This window comes from Equus przewalskii, chromosome 13 (assembly GCF_037783145.1).
Source record: "Equus przewalskii isolate Varuska chromosome 13, EquPr2, whole genome shotgun sequence".
NCBI lineage: Eukaryota > Metazoa > Chordata > Mammalia > Perissodactyla > Equidae > Equus > Equus przewalskii.
This window is the reverse complement of record NC_091843.1, coordinates 84,440,254-84,467,815: the sequence shown is the minus strand read 5'-3', so window position 1 is coordinate 84,467,815 and position 27,562 is coordinate 84,440,254. Positions and strand designations below refer to the sequence as shown.

General features: G+C 34.9%; 1 protein-coding gene across 5 annotated transcripts in view; it reads left to right on the top strand.

The window, feature by feature from the left end:
- ZFYVE16 (zinc finger FYVE-type containing 16) overlaps positions 1–26,600 on the top strand; it is a 100,457-nt gene extending 73,857 nt beyond the window's left edge. For 4 of the 5 annotated variants that reach the window (XM_070571520.1, XM_008537394.2, XM_070571522.1 and 1 more), the window contains 10 exons: positions 398–553; positions 1,115–1,339; positions 4,543–4,625; positions 5,489–5,593; positions 5,949–6,096; positions 11,441–11,521; positions 20,335–20,497; positions 21,349–21,454; positions 22,420–22,587; positions 24,664–26,600. In XM_070571520.1, coding sequence (XP_070427621.1) covers positions 398–553; positions 1,115–1,339; positions 4,543–4,625; positions 5,489–5,593; positions 5,949–6,096; positions 11,441–11,521; positions 20,335–20,497; positions 21,349–21,454; positions 22,420–22,587; positions 24,664–24,825 — 1,397 coding nt within the window. In that variant the 3' untranslated portion in view covers positions 24,826–26,600. The remainder of the gene's footprint in view (positions 1–397; positions 554–1,114; positions 1,340–4,542; positions 4,626–5,488; positions 5,594–5,948; positions 6,097–11,440; positions 11,522–20,334; positions 20,498–21,348; positions 21,455–22,419; positions 22,588–24,663) is intronic. The other variant, XM_008537395.2, reaches the window with a different exon arrangement.
- The last annotated feature ends 962 nt before the right edge of the window (positions 26,601–27,562 follow it).

Here is a 27,562-nt window from a genome sequence, read left to right as displayed (position 1 = left end):
TTTTTGCTTAAATAAAGCAGCAGTAAAGACAGTTTTAAAGTCAGTGACATGTGACCTGATTAAAAACAAATAGTCGTCGGTAATAAATAATCCTCACTACTCAACAATGCATCTCTCAGCTTTTCGTTCTCTTTGAAACTAAACTGATTCTTACCATTTCAGCATGTTAGTGCATCTTTTATTTTAGTGTCATTTATTAATTGACTCCATAAGATAATCTTTCATCCTTTATCTTTTTTTATATTAATCTTATACAATACAATTCAAAGTTTTTGTGAAAAGAACTTTGGGAAAATAAGGAATTTGAAAAGTTGTGCTTCGTGTAAAGGACAATTATGTATAGTTTTTTTGGTTAATATAAGTTGACATTTATAATTGTATGCTTTTATCACTTAAGATTCCTCAGACAAATATTGGTACTTCTCAACCAATGGATTGCATGGCTTGGGACAGGCAGAAATTATTATTCTATTGTTATGTTTGCCAAATGAAGATACTATTCCTACAGATATCTTCAGACTATTTATCACCGTGTATAAGGATGCTCTAAAAGGTATAGCATTTTGTTTTGAACTGTTCAGACTAGGGGATGGATAAATTAATTAAAGGCATTTATGCTTTTCGCTATGCTAACTGTACTAAAGATTTGTTATGTGAAGAGACTGTTGATTTCTTAAAAAACCTTAATCATCATTTTCAGTCTCTTTAAATCTAGCATTTTATGTGATTAGTCTCTTTATACAGATTTTTTTAAATTTAAAAAAATGGATATATATTTGCCTTCTTGATTTTTTTTTTTTAAATGTCTATATGCTTTTCTTACTGTCTATATAAGACTGGGGAGACATGATTTTTCACTAGACCATGCAGTAAGGAGAAAAATTTAAAAACACCTATGGTTAGAAACATTTTAGAATTTGTGTTCACAATTCCCAATTTCCAGGAATAACTGAGCTTTGTGTACACAAGGTATTTAATAGATACTTCTTCAAGAGTGAAAATTTAAAAAAAATTCTATATTGCCTTTATTTAAGAAGCTTATATTGAGATATTCAAACACAGAATGCCTCTTTAAAACAACTTAAAATCTTTTTATTAATGATTTTATTTCCAGGAAAATACATAGAAAACTTGGACAATATTACCTTTACTGAGAGTTTTCTCGGTAGCAAGGATCATGGAGGATTTCTGTTTATTACACCTACTTTTCAGAAACTTGATGATCTCCCATTACCAAGTAATCCTTTTCTTTGTGGAATTCTTATTCAGAAGCTAGAGATTCCCTGGGCAAAGGTTTTTCCTATGCGTTTAATGTTGAGATTGGGTGCAGAATATAAAGGTAAGTTTTAGAATAATTTAAATTACATAGGTTCAAATATACTGATTGTAAAATAAGAACTTTCAGGGATATCATTAAAATCAATTTTTTAATAGATTAATGGAACTACTTTTGTACTGATGTACTTTTAAAATTCCAAAACAACCCTCCTTTACTACTGAGTTAGTCTACACAACCTTGGTGTGTCATGAAGTTTCTGGATGTTCATAATAATTATATCAATTTACCTTAAAGAAATTTTTTTTTTTTGAGGAAGATTAGCCCTGAGCTAACTTCTGCCACCAGTCCTCCTCCTCTTTCTGAGGAAGACTGGCCCTGAGCTAACATTTGTGCCCATCTTCCTCTACTTTATATGTGGGACGCCTGCTACAGCATGGCTTGCCAAATGGTGCCACGTCCGAACCCGGGATCGGAACTGGCGAACCCCGGGCTGCCAAATCGGAACATGTGACCTTAACCGCTGTGCCACCGGGCCGGCCCCAAGAAATTGTTTTTGAATTTCAGAACAAACATACAAACCTTGAAAAATTTTCTTAAAAGCGTATACTGTAAGGAGTTCGTTTTGTTATGTTGCCTGTGTATTAAGGTAAATTATGTTCCCCCTCAGTTTGTGTACATCATAAAGCCAAACATAAAGGATTTCTGGATTATCAGTGCTGTTCCTCTTAGTTAGTTACTATAGTTAGGAATTGACTTTTTAGAGAAGGAAATACTTAAAAATAGTGGGTGCCATCTTTTCTGAGTTTGCGCTTCCTTATTCTTATTTTTATATTCCTGATGTTTAAGCTTATCATCCAAAAGTGATGTAGATTGTATCGTTGATGTATATGTGTATACGTGAATGTGTGTTGTGTTTGCCTGTGTATTTACATATCTACCCTTGACATAACTGGAGAGTCTAAAGCTGTTAAGAAATAAAGGTCTAGGTTTATGTTTATGGTTATTTCTAAGTCAAAATCATTTCTAATGTTAAACTTTTTTAAATTCTCACCTTTTCTTTATCTCTGACTTCTTTCAAGAAATAATTTATTTATTGCATGTGAAGTATGTCACATGTAATAAAGTTTTAGGTGTTTGATGCTAACATAATTTAAGAGGTATTTTCTTGGAGGAAAATTAAATGTAGGGAATTTATAAAAGAGACCATTACTATTTCAAAATAGACAAATTCAGTGAAAGAGATATTTAAATCTTGCTATTTGGCAAATTTGATTAAACTCTGATTTGTGGGGAGGTCCTTACCGTTTAGGATTTAAATATGTAATGCTATTAAATTGTGTGAAAAGAAACAACATTTAACTTTCAAGTTTTGTACTGTGTAAAGCAAAGGGCTTAAGAAATTTCATTCTGAGCCAAATGTTTCATCCATTCAGCCTGTTATTTTCTCTGATGTTAGTATTCGAATGCTATTTTTATAGGTTAGGTCAATATACTAGCTAATCTTAAATCATTATGGAACATATGATCTGTAAATTTGGCCATTATTTTGGCCAATATCACTTCTAGATACTAAGTCTGTTTTTTCTCACGCTGAAAGTAGGAAGATCATGGAACAACATGAGAAACTTCTCAAAAGATCACAGGGCATGGTGCTACACAGCTATGACAGCTCTTCAGTGATAATGGGGGCAAATGACTAGTTATACATAGAAGTTAACTAGTCTCAGCTGTTTACTGAGTTCTTTATGTTCTGCGAGATTTTAAATAGAATGGTATTTGATGTTATTGGTGCCCATGCCTCTTTAGACAAACTTGGAAGTGTGATGTGTGTGCATATGTGCGTTTATTTTGTTATAGAAGTGTGATGTGTGTGCATATGCGCGTTTATTTTGTTATAGAAATGTGATGTGTGTGCATATGTGCGTTTATTTTGTTATAGAGATAACCTATGTATGGAAAAGTTAGTGTTAAATGTTAGAGTTCCAAGATTAAAGACTGAAAATGACTGTCTGAAATTAGTAATTTTCAAATAGGGATTATCTATGCTTATATGTTGAGAACATTTGTTTGGAATATTATTAGATGTTGGGTTAGATGATTTATGAGGTCCCTTTGTAACTCTGACAGCATGTCATTCTAAGCCATAACCTTTGAAGATAATGTTTTAAATAAAATTACCTCTATCAAGTTGCAAGGATGCCCCCACATTCATAAAAGATGAAGTAAAAAGTCAGCATTTACCTTAATCATATTATTTATAATTTTAATATCTTTTACACTGTCTTATTTTTTTTCTAGTCTGCACCCTCTCTCCTCCAGATAACTTAGTTGTCCTTTATAAAACTACAAAATATGTTTGTAATAGCAAAGATGTGAGTTATTCTGACTTAAGTTTTTAAAATAGATGAGGTCAGGTTTGTTTTCTTAGAATTTTAAGGAAGTATATTAATATGAAAGGTTTGCTTATAACCTAAGCTGAGAACTGAAGGTTAAAAATGTGTCTGTCTTTTGTGGTAAGAGAAATAGTCTTACCTTCCTTTTTTCCCCTTCCTTTTCTTCCAGAGGCCTTGCAGCATTGCCTGCAATGTATCCTTTCCTTTTTGGTGCATAGCATTTATAGTGCCCTAAAGAAAAAGTAGTTAGGTGACAGACTCCATGTCCTTTCTCCTACTCTGCATTGATTTCATTGACTCTGTGTGCCCCTTTCATCATGCTGACACAAGAACTATAAGAGTTTACTACCATCCATAAGTTAGCACAATTGAACATTAATTGTAAATGCCTTAAAAATCTTTAATTCTTTGTATTTCTTTTTTAAATTATCAGAACTTTATAGGGGTCTAGCCCATTATTGTAATTTTCCAGCCATCATAATTTTGTGGAAACATGTAGAATGAAAAGATTAAATGCTTTGGAATTAGGCAAGCCAAGTTTCAAGTCTGTTTCACTGGTTATTAACTTAGTCACCATAAGCAAATTTATTAATCTCTATGTCTCTGCTTTCCCATTTGTAAAGTAGAGAGAGAAATACTTGCCTCATTGGGTTGTTACAGGGTTTAAATAAGACAATGTATGTAAAGTTCTCAGTTCAATGTAGCATCTTGTAGATACACAGTATGGGTTAATGTCATCCATCACTTTCCCCTAACAACTGATTGGGTTTATTTATCCATAATATTTGAAAAATGAGAATTAAAGGTAATAAATTCAGGACTTTTTTTGGTTTTTGTTGATAGTAACCAGTTTTCCTTTCTTATATATAGCATATCCTGCTCCTCTAACAAGTATCAGAGGCCGAAAACCTCTTTTTGGAGAAATAGGACACACTATTATGAACTTACTTGTTGTGAGTAATTGAACTATTTTTAAGTGTTCTTATGTTGTTACTTTAAAAATTCATTTAGCAAATTTTACACGTTTGTATTTTCCTATTTTAATTTGGCCTATTTGGTGTAATGAAAGTTCATGGATAATAAATCCTAATTCATTTAACATAAATGGGTCCTGTTTTTGATGCATGTTTAGAACACATTTCCTAATTTACGTGTATCTGATTCTAATTGCCTTTTGATTCATTCTGCTGCAGTGCTTACACATTTAGGTAATATGAGATCCACACAATTATTGAAACTTTTGAAGCTTTAGTGAAAGTTTTAGTAAAGTCAGTCAGTTTGGTGATTTTGAGCAACTCATGGCCTAAGTTTCCTCATTTATAATAGGAAGGATTGGATTAGATGATGTCTTTTTCCCTTCCACCTCTGATTTCTGTAATTTTGTGTTTACCTGTTCCCACAGAAAAGTATTTCAGTGGACTTTACTTTTATTTATACATGTTCAGGTTGAAGACCTATTCTCTTTTGGAAGATCTGTAACTAGAAGGAGGAGGTCACCCCCCCCGACTACTACAGAATTCTTCCTGGGAATGATAGTCCTTATTACTATTGTGGAGTAGCTGGAAGGATTAGTTGGTTTTTTAAGTTGTTAGTGCTTTCTAGTCTACACCCTCTGTGCTCTAAATAACTTAGTCGTCCTTTTTAAAACTACAAAATATGTTTGTAATAGCAAAGGCATTTTGACAGTTATGGCATTTTGGCAGTTACATATCACAAGTCTTAAAATGATGGATACTCCTAAAAATGGATTTAATGAATGGGTAAATGCTCATGGATAGTAGTTTAAGGTTTATGGAAATGTCATTATTTTATATAGGACCTTCGAAATTACCAGTATACCTTGCATAATATAGATCAGCTATTGATTCATATGGAAATGGGGAAAAGCTGCATAAAAATACCTCGGAAAAAATACAGTGATGTAAGTATAATTGCTTTGTTCAAATCTGGAAGATAATTATTCAACATTAGATTTCCTTAGAAGTGTGTCATTAAATTTTGTTTTGAATCAGACTATCTAGTATATAATGGCAAAAAATACGGTTTTTGAAATTTTAGATTTCTAATAAGAAATTTGTTTAATTGTATTTTTTCAGTTTTATCTATTTGAAGTAATTTTATCTTAAAACATTTGTTTCTATCACATTCTCCAAGAGTTGTCCAGATCAAAGCTTGATGGTTATGAAGCTGATCAGAAATGTGACTCTGGATTAGTGTAACTGGTAACGGCATAAAATGTTAATGAAAGTTTCTAAATGGATATTGTTTTTTTCCAGGTAATGAAAGTAATAAATTCTTCTAATGAGCATGTCATTAGCATTGGAGCTAGTTTTAGTACAGAAGCAGATTCTCATCTAGTCTGTATACAGAATGATGGAGTTTATCAAACACAGGCCAGCAGTGCCACTGGCCATCCTAGAAAAGGTGAGTCTTGATTCCTAGTGTTGACCCATAAAACCACCTCGATAAATAGAATTCCTTTCAAAGGGAAGTATATATATTTTACTTATTTGCTGAATCGATGGTGATAAAACAGTATGCTTTAAAATTTTAGCTATACAGATTAAAAAACTGCTTTTAATTTGTTTTTTTCTCTTGGGCTACATTAGGTTTAAAGACTTGGAACACTATTTAGATATCTTCAGGCTTAGTGTGTCCCGTATGGTGGGAGTCTTATTTTCAGTAATTTCTCTCTGGAGTGAGGTTTTTTCACCTTTGTTTGCTGTGTGTTCCAACTCCTCTTAGTTAGGGGAACACAGGGTGGATAAAGGTAAGAATGAGTTATAAAACTGTAAGTGGCTGGGGATATAAAAATGGTAAAGATGGTGGAGTGAGTAGCACGTGTGAGTGACGTTACTCTGGCTGAGTGGCCTCAGTGACTGCTGCGATTTCCGACTGCTGCAGTAGTGGGCCTGACCAATCTGAAGTGAGGTGGAAGTAAGTACTCTGTAGAATTAATACGTTATTATAAAATAACATATTTAAGATAGTCTGACATTCTGGCAGCTAATAAAATATTTTCCTCTGATTATAAAAGGAATATATACTCATTTGTAATAAGCTTGGAAAATATGTTTTAAAAAGTAGTAAAAGAAAAGAAAGTACCAAGATATGGTACTTATTGACATTTTAGTATATTTCCTTCTTATATTAATATGTGTGTTAAATAGATGATTTTTTTAACTTTTTATTAAGATTATGATAGTTTACAACCTTGTGAAATTTCAGTTCTATATTATTGTTGGTTATGTTGTAGGTGCACCACTTCACCCTTTGTGCCCTCCCCTCCCCCCCCTTTCCCCTGGTAACCACCAATCAATTCTCTTTGTCTCTGTGTTTAACTTCCACCTATGAGTGGAGTCATACAGAGTTCATCTTTCTCTTTCTGGCTTATTTCACCTAACATAATAACTTCAAGGTCCATCCATGTTGTTGGGAATGGGACGATTTTGTCTTTTTTTATGGCTGAGTAGTATTCCATTGTATACTTATATACCATATCTTCTTTATCCAGTCATCAGTTGATGGGCACTTAGGTTGCTTCCACGTCTTGGCTATTGTAAATAATGCTGCAATGAACATAGGGGTGCATGGGACTTTTGGAAATTGCTGATTTCAAGTTCTTTGGATAGATACCCAGTAGTGGGATGGCTGGGTCATAAGGTATTTCTGTTTTTAATTTTTTGAGAAATCTCCATACTATTTTCCATAGTGGCTGCACCAGTTTGCATTCCCACCAACAATGTTTGAGGGTTCCTTTTTCTCCACAACCTCTCCAACATTTGTCACTTTTTGTTTTGGTTATTTTTGCCATTCTAACAGGTGTAAGGTGATATCTTAGTGTAGTTTTGATTTGCATTTCCCTGATGATTAGTGATGGTGAGCATCTTTTCATGTGTCTATTGGCCATCCATATATCTTCTTTGGAGAAATGTCTATTCATGTCCCCTGCCCATTTTTTGATTGGGTGGTTTGATTTTTTGTTGTTGAGCTGCGTGAGTTCTTTATATATTATGGAGATTAACCCTTTCTTGGATAAATAACTTGTAAATATTTTTTCCCAATTAGTGGGGTTTTTTTGTTTCAATCCTGTTTTCCCTTGCCTTGAAGAAGCTCTTTAGTCTGATGAAATCCCATTTGTTTATTCTTTCTATTGTTTCCCTTGTCTGAGGAGTTATGGTGTCCAAAAAGATTCTTTTGAAACTGATGTCAAAGAGTGTACTGCCTATATTCTCTTCTAGAAGACTTACTGTTTCAGGCCTAATCTTTAGGTCTTTGATCCGTTTTGAGTTTATTTTTGTGAATGGTGAAGAAGAATGGTCAATTTTCATTCTTTTACATGTGGCTGTCCAGTTTTTCCAGCACCATTTGTTGAAGAGACTTTCTTTCTCCATTGTGGGCCCTCAGCTCCTTTGTCAAAGATTAGCTGTCCATAGATGTGTGGTTTTATTTCTGGGCTTTCAATTCTATTCCATTGATCTGTGCACCTGTTTTTGTACCAGTACCATGCTGTTTTGATTACTGTAGCTTTGTAGTATGCTTTGAAGTCAGGGATTGTGATACCTCCGGCTTTGTTCTTCTTTCTCAGGATTGCTTTAGCAGTTCGGGGTCTTTTGTTGCCCCATATGAATTTTAGGATTCCTTGTTCAATTTCTGTAAAGAATGTCATTGGGATTCTGATTGGGATAGTGTTGAATCTGTAGATTTCTTTAGGTAGTATGGCCATTTTAACTATATTTATTCTTCCAATCCATGTGCATGGAATGTCTTTCCATCTCTTTATGGTTGTCATCAGTTTCTTTCAGGAAAGTCTTGTAGTTTTCGTTGTATAGATCTTTCACTTCCTTGGTTAAATTTATCCCAAGGTATTTTATTCTTTTCATTGCGATTGTGAATGGGATTGAGTTCTTGAGTTCTTTTTCTGTTAGTTCATTGTTAGCGTATAGAAATGCTACTGATTTATGTATGTTGATTTTATACCCTGCAACTTTGCTGTAGCTGTTTATTATTTCTAATAGTTTTCCTATGGATTCTTTGGGGTTTTCTATATATAAGATCATGTCGTCTGCAAACAGTGAGAGTTTTACTTCTTCATTGCCTATTTGGATTCCTTTTATTTATTTTTCCTGCCGAATTGCTCTGGCCAACACCTCCAGTACTACGTTGAATAGGAGTGGTGAAATTGGGCACCCTTGTCTTGTTCCTGATCTCAGAGGGATGGCTTTCAGTTTTTGTCTGTTGAGTCTGATGTTGGCTGTGGGTTTGTCATATATGGCCTTTATTATGTTGAGGTACTTTCCTTCTATACCCATTTAATTGAGGGTTTTTATCAAAATGGATGTTGGATCTTGTCGAATGCTTTCTCTGCATCTATTGGGATAATCATGTGGTTTTTGTTTCTCATTTTGTTAATGTAGTGTATCACGTTGACTGACTTGCGGATGTTGAGCCATCCCTGTGTCCCTGGTATAAATCCCACTTGATTGTGGTGTATAATCTTTTTGATGTATTGCTGCATTTGGTTTGCCAAAATTTTGTTGAGGATTTTTGCATCTATGTTCATCAGTGATATTGGCCTGTAGTTTTCCTTCTTTGTGTTGTCCTTGTCAGCTTTTGGGGTCAGGGTGATGTTGGCTTCATAGAATGTGTTAGGGAGTGCTCCATCTTCCTCAATTTTCTGGAATACTTTGAGAAGGATAGGTATTAAATCTTCTTTGAATGTTTGGTAGAATTCTCCAGAAAAGCTATCTGGTCCTGGACTTTTATTTTTGGGGAGGTTTTGGATTACTGTTTTGATTTCTTGTGATTGGTTTATTCAGATTCTCTATTTCTTCCTGCTTCAGTTTTGGGAAGTTGTAAGAGTCTAAGAATTTGTCCATTTCTTCTTGGTTGTCAAATTTGTTGGCATATAGTTTTTCATAGTATTCTCTTATGATCCTTTGTATTTCTGTGGTATCTATTGTGATTTCTCCTCTCTCATTTCTAATTTTATTTATTTGAGTCTTCTCTCTTTTTTCTTGGTGAGTCTGGCAAAGGGTTTGTCAATTTTGTTCATTTTTTTGAAGAACCAACTCTTTGTTTCATTGATCCTTTCTACTGTCTTTTTTGTTTCAATATCGTTTATTTCTGCTCAAATTTTTATTATTTCTCTCCTCCTACTGACTTTGGGCTTGGTTTGTTCTTCTTTTTCTAATTCTGTTAGGTGTCGTTTGAGATTGCTTATCTGAGATTTTTCTTGTTTATTGAGGTGAGCCTGTATTGCAATGAATTTCCCTCTTAGGCCACTTTTGCTGTGTCCCAAATGAGTTGGTATGGCGTGTTTTCATTTTTATTTGTCTCCAGATAATATTTGATTTATTCTTTAATTTCTTCAGTAATCCATTTTTTGTTCAGTAGCATGTTGTTTAGTCTCCACATTTTTCCCCTTTCCCAGCTTTATTCTTGTAGTTGATTTCTAGTTTCATAGCATTATGATCAGAAAAGATGCTTGATATTATTTCAACCCTCTTGAATTTGTTGAGACTTGCTTTGTTTCCCAAGATATGGTCTAAATAGATGATTTTTATACTGGATATTTATACTTTTATATTGTGCTTTTTTAACTTAACATGTCATTGACATTTTTGCATTAAAATTTAACAACTATTGAATATTTGTTGAATAGGAATACATTTCTGTGATGTGAAATTCGAAGGATAAAAGCATTTATAGTGCAAATTCTCCTTTCCTCCTGTGACTCCCAAGCTACACTCTTCCCCTCCCCATAGGCAGCCAAACCAATGTTACTAGTTTCTTGTATATCCTTTCTGAGACATTTTTGCATGTATGTACATTTAAGCAAACACACATATCTTTTTTTCTTCCACTTTTTAAATGTCATAACATTTGTTCCATTCCGCACCTTGCTTTTTCTTTTGTAAACACACCTTGGATATTATTGTGTGTTAGTATATAAAGAATTTTCACATTCCATATAACTTTCTGCTTCATATGTTTACATCATTTAATTGTCCCTTATTCATGGACATAGCTGTTACCAATCCTTGGCTGTTTATAAAAATGTACTGTGAATAACCTAGTAGCTGTGCCATTAATTCCTAGAAGTGGAATTGATGCATCAAAGGATACTTGCATATTTGTAATTTTGATAGATAATTTTCAAGTTGCCCTCTACGGAGATATTTTGATTTATGCTCTCACCGGTAGTGGGTGTCTGATTTCCCACACTCTGACACAGACACAAATATTTCAGATAGTACAATAGTCCATCAATTATTAGATACAAATGTTAAATTACCTTTATATAGTATTTTCTCTTAATTTTGTTTGGTTTGGTTTTTTATTAGCTTTCTAATGTAAGTGGTATGGGCATGGCATTAATCAAGTACTTAAAATGTGCCATACTTCACATTATGCATTTAACAAATATATAAAAAAGCACAGGTTAAAACATAGTTCTTGGGGCCAGCCTGTTGGCATGATGGTTAAGTTCGTGTGCTCTGCTTCAGCAGCTTAGGATTTGCCAGTTTGGATCCTGGGTGTGGATCTACACACCACTCATCAAGGCATGCTGTGGCAGCATCCTACATAGCAGAACTAGAAGGAGTTACAGCTAGGATGTACGACTATGTACTGGGGCTTTGGGAAGAAAAAAATAAAAGAGGAAGATTGGCAACAGATGTTAGCTCAGGGCCAATCTTCCTCATCAAAAAAAGCATACCTAAAAAACAGAAAAAAACCATAATTGTTATATATTTTTTTTTACCAGTGACAGGTGCAAGTTTTGTGGTATTCAATGGAGCTCTAAAAACGTCTTCAGGATTTCTTGCGAAGTCCAGCATAGTTGAAGGTATGAGTACCATCTTTAAGGTTGTTTTATTGTGAAGATGTTTTCCATTTCCTTTTAAAACGGTATTTGATACTTAGAAAAGAATATACGTAAGTTACAAAGCATAGAACCACAGACTTATGTGAAATTATCACCCAACCCAAGAACTAGAACATGACCAATATTTGGATCTACTTATGCCTTCCTCCTGTCTCCAAGAATTAACTATTAGACTGAATACACTGTGTTTATCATTCTCTTAATTTTTTTTATTCTGTATAAGCATATGTCTAAACATGTTATTGTTTGTTTATGCTTATTTGGGAGATTTATAAAAGTGATATCATTCTTCACATAGTCTTATGGAACTTATATTTTTATACAATGTAATGTCTCTAAAATTTATGCATGTTGTTGCCAAAAAACTACAGTGTATTCATTTTCAATGCTTTTAAACATTTTGTGAATGTATGACAATTTATCCACCTTTTGATCATGAACATCTGGTTTTCTTTTTTTTTTTTTTTGCTATTATGAACAGTGGTGCTCGTAGCTTTCTTACTGATATGTGGACATTAGGCACATGTCTAAGAGGTTCTCTACAGTATATATCCAGGAATGGAATTTCTTGGCCAATAGATTAGTAAATGTTCAATTTTACAAAATATTGCTAAATTGTTTGCCAAAGGAGTTGTACCAATTTAAATTGCCCTCAGAATATATGATTTTTCTTTGATCTACATATTCTCCAAATGTGGTATTATCAGACTACTTAATTTGTATCAGTCTGGTAAGTATCTCTGAACATGGTCATAATTAGCATACCACTAATAAGTAGAGCATCTTATGACATATTTACTGGACATATATGTTCCTTCTTCTGTGAAATGCCTCTTCACATCTCCTGTCCGTTTTTCTACTGTGTTGTGTCTTTTTCTAACTGATTTATAGTTATATAGTTTTATATGTAATGTAGATTTCCCCCACCATTTTTTGTTTTTTAAAGATTTTTTCTTTTTCTCCCAAAGGCCCCTCGTACATAGTTGTGTAATTTTAGTTGTGGGTCCTTCTGGTTGTGGCATGCCTCCTCAGCATGGCTAGATGAGTGGTGCCATGTCTGCACCCAGGATTCAAACTGGCAAAACCCTGGGCCCCCAAAGCAGAGCTCGCTAACTTAACCACTCAGCCATGGGGCCAGCCCCTGCCCTACCATTTTATGGTGTTTTTTTAATTATTATTATTTTATTGAGGTCATAATAGTTTATACCATTGTGACATTTCGGTCATACATTATTATTTGTCAGTCACCATATATGTGTGCCTCTTTACCCCTTATGCCCACCCCTCAACCTCCTTCCCCTCTGCTAGCACTGATCTGTTCTCTTCAGCCACGTGTTTATCTTCCAAATATGAGTGAAATCATGCAGTGTTTGTCTTTCTCTGTCTGGCTTATTTCGTTTAACATAATACCCTCAAGGTCCATCCATGTTGTTGCAAATGGGACAACTTTGTCTTTTTTTATGGCTAAGTAGCATTCCATTGCATATTTATAGTACATCTTCTTTATCCATTCATCAGTTGATGGGCACTTGGGTTGCCTCCCACGTCTTGGCTATTGTGAATAATGCAGCAGTGAACATAGGGCTGCATAAGTCTCTGAATTGTTGATTTCAAGTTCGTTGGATAAATACTCAGTAGTGGGATAGGTGGGTCATATGGTATTTCTATTTTTAATTTTTTGAGAAATCTCCATACTATTTTCCATAGTGTCTGCATCAGTTTGCATTCCCACCCACAGTGTATGAGGGTTTCCTTTTCTTTACATCCTCCCTGACATTTGTTATTTTTTGTCTTGGTAATTATAGCCAGGTGTAAGGTGATAGCTCATTGTAGTTTTGATTTGCATTTCCCTAATGATTAGTGATGTTGATCATCTTTTCATGTGCCTATTGGCCATCTGTATATCTTCTTCAGAAAAATGTCTGTTCATATCCTCTGCCCATTTTTTGATCAGGTTTTTTGTTGTTGTTGAGTTGTGTGAGTTCTTTATATATTTTGGGGATTAACCCTTGTCAGAAATATGATTTGCAAATATTTTCTTCCAGTTGGTGGGTTGTCTTTTCATTTTGTTCCTAGTTTCCTTTCCCTTGCAGAAGCTTTTTAGTCTGATGAAGTCCCATTTGTTTATTTTTTCTTTTGTTTCCCTTGCCCAAGTAGACATGGTATTCGAAAAGATGCTTCTAGGGCTGATGTCAAAGAGTGTACTGCCTAAATTTTCTTCTAGGAGTTTTAGAGTTTCACGGGTTTTTTTGGTTTTTTTAAAAAAGATTTTATTTTTCCTTTTTCTCCCCAAAGCCCCCCAGTACGTAGTTGTATATTTTTAGTTGTGGGTCCTTCTAGTTGTGGCACGTGGGACGCTGCCTTAGCATGTCTTGATGAGTGGTGCCATGTCCGTGCCCAGGATCCGAACTGGCAAAACCTTGGGCTGCCGAAGCAGAGCGCGCTAACTTAACCACTCGGCCATGGGGCTGGCCCCAGGTTTCACGTTTACCTATAAGTATTTAATCCATTTTGAGTTAATTTTTGTGTATGGAAAAAGATAATGGTCTACTTTCATTCTTTTACATGTGGCTGTCCAGTTTTCCCAACACCATTTTATTGAAGAGACTTTCCTTTCTCCATTGCATATTCTTGGCTCCTTTGTTGAAGATTAGCTGTCTGTAGATGTGTGGTTTTATTTGTGGACTTTCAATTCTGTTCCATTGATCTGTGTGCCTGTTTTTGTATCAGTACCATGCTGTTTTGATTACTGTTGCTTTGTAGTATATTTTGAAGTCAGGGATTGTGATGCCTCCAACTTTGTTCTTTTTTTCCTCAGGACTGCTTTAGCTATTTGGGGGTCTTTTGTTGCCCCGTATGAATTTTGGGATTCTTTGTTTTATTTCTGTGAAGAATGTCATTGGGATTCTGATTGGTATTGTGTTGAATCTATAGATTGCTTTGGGTAGTATGGACGTTTTAACTAGTTTTATTCTTCCAGTCCATGTGCATGGAATATCATTCCATTTCTTTATGTCATCATTGATTTCTTTCTATAATGTCTTATAGTTTTCCTTGTATAGGTCTTTCATCTCCTTGGTTAAATTTATACCTAGATATTTTATTCTTTTTGTTGCAATTGTAAATGGAATTGTATTCTTGAGTAGTCTTTCTCTTAGTTGATTATTAGAGTATAGAAATGCAGCTGAGTTTTGGAAGTTGATTTTGTACCCTGCAACTTTGCTATAGTTGTTGATTATTGCTAATAGTTTTCCAATGGATTCTTTAGGGTTTTCTATATATACAATCATGTTGCCTGCAAACAGTGGGAGTTTCACTTCTTCCTTTCCAATTTGGATACCTTTTATTTCTTTTTCTTGCCTGATTGCTCTAGCCAAAATCTCGAGTACTATGTTGAATAAGAGTGGTGAGAGTGGGCACCCTTGTCTTGTTCCTCTTCCCAGAGGGATGGCTTTCAGTTTTTCCTCGTTGAGTATGATGTCGGCTGTGGGTTTGTTATACATAGCCTTTATTATGTTGAGGTACTTTCCTTGTATACCCATTTTGTTGAGAGTTTTTATCATAAATGGATGTTGGATCTTGTCAAATGATTTCTCTGCATATATTGAGATGATTTTGTGTTTTTTATTCCTGGTTTTGTTAATGTAGTGCATAACATTGATTGATTTGTGGATGATGAACCATCCCTGTGTCCCTGGTATAAATCCCACTTGATCATGGTGTATGATCCTTTTAATGTATTGCTGTATTTTGTTTGCCAATATTTTGTTGAGGATTTTTGCATCTATGTTCATCAGCAATATTGGCCCATAATTTTCCTTCTTTGTGTTGTCCTTGTCTGGCTATGGGATCAGGGTGATACTGGCTTTTTAGAATGAGTTAGGAAGTGTTCCATCTTCTCCAGTTTTTTGGAATAGTTTGATAAGGATAGATATTAAATCTTCTTTGAATATTTGGTAGAATTCTCCTGAGAAGCCATCTAGTCCTGGACTTCTATTTTTTGGGAGGTTTTTTATTTCTTTTTCAATCTCTTTACTTGTGATTGGTCTGTTCTTCTTGATTCAGTTTTGGGAGGTTGTATGTGTCTAAGAATTTATCTGTTTCTTCTAGATTGTCCAATTTGTTGCCAAATAGTTTTTCATAGTATTCTCTTATAATCCTTTGTATTCTGTTGTATCCACTGTAATTTCTCCTCTTTCATTTCTAATTTTATTTATTTGAGCCTTCTCTATTTTTTTCTTAGTGTGTCTGGCTAAGGGTTTGTCAATTTTGTTTATCTTTTCAGAGAACGAGCTCTTAGTTTCATTGATCCTTTCTACTGTGTTTTTTTGTTTGTTTCTATTTCATTTATTTCTGCTCTAATTTTTATTATTTGTCTTCTGCTGACTTTGGGCTTTGTTCTTCTTTTTCTAGTTTTCTCAGGTGTAGCATAAGATTACTTATTTGAGATTTTTCTTGTTTATTAAGGTGTCTGTTTATCTCCTTCCTCAAGGCTTTCTAAACCCTCTTCTTGTATGAGGTCCTTCTTGATCATTTCTTGGGGGGGGGGGGGGGTTGCGTCTCATGGCAATGAACTCCCTCAGCATTTGTTTATCTGGGAAAGTTTTTATTTCTCCATCATATCTGAAGGATAGTTTCACTGGATAGAGTATTCTTGGCTGAAAGTTTTTGTCTTTCAGAATTTTCAATATATCATTCCACTCTGTCTTAGCCTGTCAGGTTTATGCTGAGAAATCCACCGAAAGCCTGATAGGTGTTCTGTTGTAGTTTATTTTCTTCTGCCTTACTGTCCCTAATATTTTTTCTCTGTCACTGACTTTTGCCAGTTTTACAAATACATCCCTTTGAGAAGATCTTTTTACATTGATGTAATATAGGAGTTCTGTTAGGTTCATTTACATGTAATTCCAGCTTCTTGCCCAGGTTTGGGAAGTTCTCAGCTATTATTTCTTTGAACAAGCTCTCTGCTCCTTTCTCCCTCGCTTCTCTCTCTGGAATACCTATAATCCTTATATTGCTTTTCTTAATTGAGTCGCATATATCTTGGAGAATTTCTTTCTTTCTTTTTAGTCTTAGTTTTCTCCTCCATTTGCAGCATTTCTATATTTTTGTCCTCTAAATTTCTGATTCAGTCCTCAATAATATCAGCTGTATTTTTTAAGGAGTCCAGATTTTTCTTTATCTCATTCCTTGTGTTTTTCATCTCCAACATTTCTGATCGGTTTTTTTTATAGTGTCAATCTCTTTTGTGAAGAATTCCCTCTGTTCATTAATCTTATTCTTGAGATCATTAAACTCTTCTTCTGAGTTTTCTTGTAAGTTGTTGAGTTTTTTATGATAACTATTTTGAATTCTGTCATTTAGATTGTAAATTTCTGTGATGTCAGGATTGATTGTCATTTTCCTTCTGGTCTGGCATGTTAATATACTTCCTCATGCTATTTGATGGGGTAGACTTTTGCCTCATATAGTGGTAGTATCTGGTCACAGATTCCACCTGCCACCACTGGGAGGGGCAGGAACTCTGTTTTCTGAGCCCTCTGTGACCCCTGGCAGTTGTGCCTATCTGTTGGAAGCTGTGCCAACAGGGCCCATCTGTGTTTTCCCATTGGCCACTGCTGCTTTACACACGTTTGCACAGGTGCTCTGGCAGATCCCCCTGTTCTGTCCAGCCAGCCGAGCTGGTGCACCAGGCGGGGGCGGGCAGGCGCTTTCCTTTGCGTGAGTAATCCTGCATGACCCTGCTCTGCACTCACTGTCTGCTGGCTTGCGCTGCTCAGCTTGGTGAGGATGCCCCTGCGATTCCTTAGCTGCCTCAGTGTGGGACGTTCCCACAGGCTGGGAGGCACATCTGAGAATGCAAGCGTTACTGTGGAGGACTGCCTTTTCCCCTTTTCCTGTCAGTGTCACGTGCCAGCTGTTGCGTGATGTGTTCACCAACTTGGAAACTCTCCAAACCCCAATATTTTTTCTTTCTGTTCATCAGACTAGATAATCTCAATTGACCTATATTCAAGTTCACTAATTCTCTTTTCTTCCTACTCAAATCTGCTGTAGAGCTCCACTTCTAAATTTTTCATTTCAGTTATTGTACTTTTGTAATTCAGAATTTGTTTGGTTCTAGTTTATAATTTCTGTCTCTTCATTGATATTCTCTGCTTGCTGAGACATCATTCTCATACTTTCCTTTGGTTCTTTAGATATGTTTTCCTTTAGTTCTTTTAACATATTGAAAATAACTGATTTATGGCCTTTGTTTAGTAAGTACAGTGTCTTTGTTTTCTCAGGTACAGTCTCTGTACCTGCTTTTTTCCCCACTGTGTGTGAGCCATTCTTTACTGTTTATTTGCATGTCTGGTAATTTTATGTTGAAAACTGTTTTCAGGGCAGCAGTTTGCCCTGTGACCTCAACTCTCTGATAGATCTAAGAGTTATTCATTTTCACTTTGTTCAGCTTTTTTCTTATTGTGAGGATGGAAATAATGACTTCTAAGCTCTTTACATGTTGGAGCAGAAACCAGAAGTTACTGGCATTTTTTTGTAGTAGAAATAGGTGGGCTTTCATTTGTCTAAAGCTACTTTTGTTTCATCCTCATTTTTGAAAGATATTTTTGCTAGATATAGAATTCTGCTTTGAAAGTTTTTTTCTTTAAAGATGTCATTTTATTGTTTTTTGGCCTCCATTATTTCTAGTGAAAAGTCAATCATTTGTTTCCCTGTATTTATTTTTTTAATTTTTACTTTTTGCTTTTTCTCCCCAAGTTCTCCCAGTACATAGTTGTATATTTTAGTTGTAGGTCTTTCTAGTTGTGCTATGTGGGACGCCGCCTCAGCATGGCCTGATGAGCGGTGCCATGTCCGTGCCCAGGATCCAAACCGGCGAAACCCTGGGCTTCCTGAAGCAGAGTGCGCGAACTTAACCACTGGGCCATGGGGCTAGCCATTTCCCTATATTTAATGTGCCCTTTTCTTCAGTCTGTTTTCAAGATATCTTCTTTACTTTTGGTTTTTACCACTTTTACTGTAATGTGCCTCACTGTGGTTTTTTTTATTTTCCCTCCTTGGCATTTATTGAGCTTCTTGGATGTGTGTGTCAATATTTTTCATCATATTTGGGGAATCTATCTATTAATTAGACTGTTTTATACCATCCCATGGGTCCTTGATGCTCTGTTCATTTTTCTTCAGTCTTTTTTCTCTGTGTTCTTCAGATTGGATAATGTTTATTGATCTTTCTTCATGTTCTCTGGTTCCTTCTTTTGCCATCTTCAAGCTACTATTAAGCCTATCCATTGAAGTTTGTTTCAGTTGGGTTACACTTTTCAGTTCTAGAATATTTTTTTGGTTCCTTTTCCAGTTTCTATTTCTCTGTTAAGATTTTTGGGGTTTTTTTTGGTGAGGAAGATTGGCCCTGACTAACGTCTGTTGCCAGTCTTCCCTTGTCTGCTTGAGGAAGATTGTTGCTGAGGTAATATCTGTACCAGTCTTCCACTGTTTTTTGTATGTGGGATGCCTGCCATAGCATGGCTTGACAAGCAGTGCATAGGTCTGCGCCCAGGATCCAAACCTGCAAACCCTGGGCCACTGAAGCAGAGTGCGTGAACTTAACCATTATACCACTGGGCTGGCCCCCTCTGTTAAGACTTTTTATCTGTATATTCATTTAGCTCATATTTGCTTTTCATTCTTTGAATGTGTTTTCCTTTACATCTTTGAATATATTTAGAATAGATGTTGTAAAGCGTTTGTGTGTTTAATCCAACGTCTTGGCCATCTCCATGGTTGGTTCAGTTGTGTAGGGCTCACATTTTCCTGTTTCTGTCTAGTAACTTTTTATTATGTTTTTGCCATTGTTGATGTATTTTAGAGACTTTAGATTCTATTGGCTTTTGCTGAAGAAGGTTTATTTGTGTTTTCGAAGGCATTTTCATGGCTGATCACCTTCAGCTCGTGTAGACTTTACTTTTCACTTTAGGAGGGATCTGTGGAAATCATAAGGTGTTTACAAATCTTCTCTAATCTGATAAGACACATTCTCCAAATGTGCTTTTCCTCTGGATTTTGTTTGGGCTTTGCTACAGTGGAAGTTAGTCAAGTGCCATTAAGGTCTGTCTACTTTGGTTGGGCCAGACTAGCAATGTCCCCTAACATTGCTTGACTTCTAGTATGTCTCTTCTGTTCCCAGCCCGATAACTTCTGTTTTCTGTTAGGCGTCAGCTACTTTCATTCTGTTAATGTGTCGCCTGTTCTAGTCCAAGGACTCAAAAGGAGCCTTACAGCGTCTTCTGTTGCCCCCCTCTTCACTATCTTCGACCCCAGATTCCAGGCTTCCCAAACTCATTTCTGACTTCCTAGCCCAGTAGGGCCATTGTAGGCTTAATGGGTCACCATGTAGAAACTGTCCCCAAGCAAAGAGCCTGGGCAATTGTAGGCTTATCTCTTGAGTTTTTATCTAGGGATCATAGATTGCATTTCTCTTGTCCAGTACCTGAAAACACTTGCCTCGTACATCTCGTCTAGTTTTATGTTTTGTTGTTATGAAAAGGATAATTTGATATCAGTTATTTTATCATAGCCAGAAATAGAAATTCTCACCTTTATTTTTTAACCATTAAAAAAAAAAAGAATCCTTAACTTTGTGAAATATTTTTATTTCCTAGATGATTTAACAGATGATTTAAAACTTGCACAGAACATATTTTGATAGCAAATTTTATGGCTTAGACTTATAAATTGATAGCAAAATAAATGTACAACATAACTCTCATTTTTAGATGGCTTAATGGTACAAATAACTCCAGAGACCATGGAAGGCTTGCGGCTAGCTCTACGAGAACAAAAAGACTTTAAAATTACATGTGGGAAAGTTGATGCTGTAGACCTGAGAGAATATGTGGATATCTGCTGGGTAGATTCTGAAGAAAAAGGAAACAAAGGGTAGGAATTTCTTCTTACTCAAATGTAATTGATTTGATGGAGGGGGGAAGGATAAAAACATCCTGGCGATAAAATTAAATATTTATGAATAAATACAGAATGATACTATGAATGTAAATACTTATACTCCAGTTAATGAATGCAGTCTGCTTTTTCAAACATGTGCCTAATCAGGCCGCTGTGTGTTTTCTCGGCCAGGATGCTGAAAATTATTAAAGGGTGGTCAGTTTGGGAGGGGGCCAATGATAAAACGTCCATTGTGTAGCAGGGTTGGCTTGATGCCAGGGCTGAGAAAGATAAGGCACTTTTTCTGTCACATGGTACCTGTTTTTGTCAAGTAAGTAAAGGATTCCCTTTGGATGTTTATTCTGCATTATGTTGATTCACTGTAAATACAAACAACTGAATTTAATAATATATACATTAGAGGCCTTACAGAATATTACTGCCACTCCTTCCTCTTTTCAGTTACTCATTTTCTTTCTTTTTTGGAGACTGGCTAAGGGTTCTGGAGCAAAGAAGGAAGAAGAGGGCTAATGCTGAAGGATTCCAAAGTAGAGTTTTTGAAATTCATGAGACAGCTTTTCTGTTAGGAGGCTATTTAAGGTATTTTAAATCTCAGGTCTGAATTGGGCATATGGAAAAAGTAGATATAATTTGCTACACAATCAAGAAATCTTGGTAAATGAATATGAACTACAGTTTTAATTATTTTGCATATAATTGAGATCTTACTGCTGCTTTAAATTTATAGCTTTCATAATTTTTCTTATTCCATTTGTTCAAATCTAATAATTCATTTCATAGGAAGCACGTTGGTACTAATAATTCTGTTGTGTTGTGTTCTGTAGTGTTATTAGTTCAGTAGATGGAATATCATTAGAAGGATTTCCAAGTGAAAAAATAAAACTGGAAGAAGATTTTGAAACTGATGAGAAGATTGTAAAGTGTACCGAGGTAACTGAGAAAAAGGATTCCTTCCCTTTACATGGTGTTTGGACTTGGTTTTAGTTTTATTAATGTGGAGATTTTGTGGTACTTAAGCTGCATTTAAAAATTCGGAGGTTATTGCACTTTTTATGTTGTACCTTGAGACACACACATATATCCACCCCAGACTGCCTTTTATATACCAGATTTGGAATTCCATAGGATGATTTCAGGCTGTGTAGGGTGGTACTGCCTGCCAGCTTACAGTTAAGTTTTGGCAGCATTGCCATCTTTGTTTGTACAATAATATGTTATTTGACCATATTATTTTCATTTTTCTCTTATTTTACAAAAAATAAAATATTTCATTGACATCAGTTTATAGTTAGCATTTACATATGAAAGTTATTTTTGTATCTTCCAATTTTTTTTTAATAAGAGGATATGAAACTATAGACTCCAAACCCCTTAGTTCACCACCATACTCCCCCTCACTCTACCTCCCCGGTCAGGCAATCAGTGGTTCTCATTTCTTATGTATTCTTTGTAATTTTATGCATGTACAAGATAGATCAAAACTATAGAGGATACAGAAATTATAGAATATTATTTTTTTGTTTGATGTTAACTTCATAAAGATGTCCTTATCAGATGGTGATCTTATAGGGTGGATGACTTAGTACCCTTCTCTAAACTGAGTTAACAAGGCTTTCGTTAGTACAGGTTAACTTTAGGCAAAAATAGCCATGTCTTTTCTGTATTCCATAACCTTTGGTTTTAAGTTTTTACTTGTAGTATAGATCAGGCGATGGATAGGTAGGTAGGTAGGTAGGTAGGTAGATAGATAGATAGATATAATGCTCTTAACTAGTGGATTTCATGGCACTGACATTGGTATTTTATTAAAGCTGAATTGAAAGTAGCAATTGTTGCATTTTTAAAGCTACTTTTAATCTTAATCATGACTTGTTTTCTAATTAAATACATTTCAGGTGTTTTACTTTCTAAAGGACCAGGATTTATCTGTTTCAGCAACTCGTTATCAGTTTGCAAAAGAAATAGCCATGGCTTGTAGTGCTGCACTGTGCCCTCACCTGAAAACTCTAAAGAGTAATGGGATGAATAAAATCGGCCTCAGAGTTTCCATTGACACTGATATGGTGAGGCATGTTTTCATGATATCTTTTTGAAATGAATGCATTATATATGAAAATAATCAAAAGTTTTTTCTTCAACCTTTTATTTTTAAGGTGAATGAAGAGAACTAAAATTTGCTGAACATCAGTGTATGCTACACACTTCATGTACATTATCCCCTATACTCTCCACAACAGGGGTCAGCAAACTTTTTTTGTGAGAGGCCAGACAGTAAATATTTTAGGCATTGTGGGCCTCTGATGTCTTTCACAACCACTCAGCTCTGCCATTGTGGTGTGAAGGCAGCCACAGACAGAATGTAAACTAATGGGCTCAGCTGTGTTCCAGGGAAACTTTGCTTACAAAAAGGGGGGCCAGACTGACCCCTGCTCTGTAACAATCCTGTCTGATAAATAGTCTTTTAATTTATTATTCTGACTAGATTCTGTATTCGCATGATTTAAAATTACACAAGTCGACAAGTGTGTCTATAACAGGACCACCTCATTGAACGTTCCAGGGAGCAGCATTCACACTGTAGTCTGTACTTGGTGGCTCCTGGAGACATTCACTCCAGGCTGCAACGTAAATGGTTCCCAGTAGAGCTGTGTAAGGTAACAGTCCTGGAAAGATCTCCTTCCCATCCTCATCTCCTAACCCTTCAGTCTACCTCTAGACTGCCCTTCCTCCTCCTTTCTGGTCAGGCAATCAAATGTTACCCATTTCTATGTATTCTTTGTGATTTTATGCATGTGTGAGCAAGTAAGTGTGTGTGTCCTTTTCATGCCTCCCTTTGCACTGTTATTTTACCTTATTTAACTTAATATATCTTAGAGACATTTCATATTACTACATCATCTTTTTAACAGTTGTGTAGGAGTAGTTGATTATATGAATGTGCCATACTTTAACTAGTTCTTATGCATGTTTGGTATGTACTGATTGACATTTAGGTTATTCACAATATTTTGCTTTTCGTAACTGTGAGTATATAAGAAACATCCCTAGAAGTAGAACGGCCAGGTCCAAGTATGTATTCAATAGATACTACCATATTGTCTCAAAGAGAGGTTATGCCAATTAATATTTCCCCCACAGTTTGTGAGTGTTCTTCCCCCACATCCTTATCAAAGCAGTATGTAATCAGACTTTGGAGCTTTGCCAATGTGATAGCTGAAAAATGGTACTCCAGTACTATTTTAATATGCATTTCTGTTTCCAACATCCAACATAGAAGATTTCAAAGCAGGTTCTTAATTAGAATGGTTAATCTAAACGTGAATGAGTTCATATCCTGCAGGTTTGCTTTCCTTCAGCCAGGATGTGTTATATTCATAGTTCTTATTGGAAAGGAGAACTTACATTTTCATCTCACTGTTAAAGGTTCCATTTTCAAGGACGCATCTGATAATTATTTGAGTAAGCACTGTTAATATTTTTTTAGTCAAATGTATTAAGATGTAATTTTCACCAGCAGCATTAAATTCAAATATTAAATATTGCAACAACAAATTCAAAACATTTTAGATTATTTTTATTTTTTTGTGAGGAAGATTGGCCTTGAGCTAACATCTGTTGCCAGTCTTCCTCTATTTTTTTGTATGTGGGATGCCACCACAGCATGGCCTGATGAGTGGCGTGTATGTCTGCACCTGGGATCTGAACCTGTGAACCTCAGGCTGCTGAAGCGGAGTGTGGGAACTTAACCACTATGTCACTGAGTCAGGCCCTAGATGATGATGATGATTGCTATTACTTTCATACCATGGGATTTTTATTTATGTCATGTTGGTAATCATTCAAAACCTTAGTTCTCCAATGTGTTTACGTGTTCATTGAGAAGAAACCTAAAGTATGAAGTAAGTAGTGGCAATTTTTAAAATTTTCATATCTGTACGAGGGACAATTATAATTTATGTAGTGGATGGATAAAAGAAGTATAGGAGAATGTAAAACATTATTTTATGAATAAAATATCAAGTATTATCTTAACATGCTAAACTGAATGATATTTGTAGTTTAATTATTTTATATTCATCTGCTGAGCTAAGCAAGATTGCTCACTTTCTAGGGTTGACTTCTCTGTATTTTTTTTCCAGGTTGAATTTCAGGCAGGATCTGAAGGCCAACTCCTTCCTCAACATTATCTCAATGATCTTGATAGCGCTCTAATCCCTGTGATCCATGGTGGGACCTCCAGCTCTACTAGTTTACCATTAGAAATAGAATTAGTATTTTTCATTATAGAAAATCTTTTTTAGTGAAAGGATTTGGGTCATATTGTATATTGCAAACTGATCTGTTAAAACTAACTCCAGCACTAAAGCTGAAATGCCACAAACACTAAAAGTAAATATATTTAATGTTTGAAATACGTAAGCTTTGCTTTTTAAGGCAGGAATGATTTTTTTAAATCAGCACAATATTTAAATCTGTAAAAATTTAAGAGATCTACAGTTTTTGAAGCTTTACATTTAATACAAGTACTAAAAAGACAAGGATTTCTTCTGCCTTTAAGAAATTTGTAGCATTTACTGTGTTATTTAAATGCTAAGCCAAAGTATCTGCACTTAGGTATACCTCTTTATGCCAAGAATGATTTAATGAAGGCTCTTTTCAGATGTCACCTTACAAGGGAAATAGCTGCTTTGTGTATTTGATTTCTAAAGTCTATTAAAAATGTGTTTCAGTGGCACAGACCAGTTTCCAGAACTTAGACTTACAATTCTTTTAATAAGGCAGATAACTTATTTGTATAACTGGAGTGGAGACCTACCTCCATGATTAGACAAACTGACTGTTTGGATTAAAATCAGAATTTTGCCTTTTTCTTCTCAAATTATATATATATATATGGTTTTTTCTTGATTAAATGGGTATTCTTAAAATAATTGTGGGTGCTTCAGGATTTTGTGCTTCTATATTTAAGTATATTGTTTTTATAGCGAGAACATGTGATTCAGTATGTTTTATAAATCTTTAATAATTTATAAATAGGTAATATTTTTGTATTGCAGTACATTATTTTTCCTCCTTTCTTTCCAAGGTATTTCACTGTATTTACCACTTCTAAGACTGATTGACGACAGGCCAGATGACCCTTGAAGTAGTCATTATGTAGCAATAAATGAAGCCTGAAAAAGGTTTTTTTTTGTCTTTTAACTTCTCCTTTAAACCTTAGAAGTTTCTTGGCAAGTCTGCATATTTTCATTGACACCAATGTATTAAATATAAATTTTAATGAACTAAGTACTTTTGCATATTTTAAATTCTTTACATGGTAGTTATTTTTTATAACAGGATATTAACATAAGTTAAATTCTGTGTATTTGAAACTGTTACAGAGCTTAAGCCTCTTTACTTCAAACAGCAAAAAAAACTATGTTGCATTAAAAAAAAGTAAAGGGCATATTTTAGTTAGAGCTGTCATTTAAGTTATATAAAATATAATCATTTTGTTGCTTTTTTTATTCTTATGTGGAATATGTATGTTTTTGTATCAAAAACACTCATTGTATATCTCAAGAAAAAGAAACTACACTAAATAGCCCTGTTTTAAGAAAAATATTTACCAAGCATCTCAACTGGAAGACCCAGTCAGGGTTATAACTCAGGATCTGAAGTCTCAGGCCAGGAGAGACTGGGAACGCTAATCACTTGGGTCATATGCTTCTTACTGAATCATATCAGTAGTACTCGCCAAAAACAGCATGGAGGAGAGTATCAGTCTTCTGGCAGTAGCTACTTCATGAACGATGTAAAATGTTGCAGACATCAAATAAAATGGCAACACGTAATAACTTGTGAAATTTATTGACATGGTGTAAGATAAAAACAATTATATATAAATTCAATTTATATTATTTTTCTTTATATGGTGTGTGTTTCTTTTGCAGTATAAGTAATTGCACAATGTATGAGTACTGAACTTTCAACCTTAAAATAACCAAACAGTGGAGGACTCTTCCCATGATGAGATAGCTTTGCATTTGTTTTCTTAAAGTCACTACATTTAATAAAAATTGGAATTACTTGCCTTTGGAGGCACACTTCAGAGTATTCTTTGTAGATGTGTACTATGTTTCTGAATGTATTTGTTACTTATTTGGTCATGTTCTTCATATTGCTACTTAATTTTTTTAAAGGTGAAGAATTAGAATGTTTCTTTGTACTCAGTCTCTGCAACGATCTATTTTTGGTCTTATGCCTTTTAATACTACTCTCTTTCTCTGAATTTTGAAATATGAAGTAAAATCTAGTTTGTTTGTTGTACGCAGCCGTCCAGCAAACTGTATGTGTCTGGTATACTTGCTACATGCAGAGCACTTTATGAGTCTTCATTGGTTAAAAGATGAATAAAATAGTTCTCCCTCTCGGAGCTGAATGTATGAAGCAGATAATTAACAAGGTAAAAGTAATTGTTATGACAGAGCCATGAATCTTGACTAGATGGCTGGAAAATAACCCAGGAGGGCAGCCACACCAGTAATGAGAAGGCAACCCGAGAACCTGTTAGATGGTGGGCATTAAACTTGTCCAGGCAAGAGGTGAAAATCTGAAAAGTAGGGAAAATATAGAAAGACTGAACCTTCCCTTTTAAGGCAATTTACTTTAAAGAGTCTTGTGTGTTATGTGAATATCTTACCTTATAATTTAATCATAAAAGTAGTAGCCTGATTATGGTGTCTCAGTTGCCTAAGTTTATAACAGCCTAGATTTAGATATTGTTTTATAAGTAAAGAACAGAACTTTTTTTTTTAATAGTTAGCATAGCTTTGATAACTTGACTAAAATTTTAAAAGATGATATCTTGATATAAGCCAGACCCTCCAAACCATCCTAGGTTTTAATTTTAATCATTGCAATTGAGGAAAAAAGTTTCATATATGTAATATATACATGATTAAAAAATGAGAAAATATTAAAAACTTACATGTAAGTTTTACCTCTCATCTTGCATGTGTCTACCTTGTTCTTCCCATTCCAATCTCAACAATT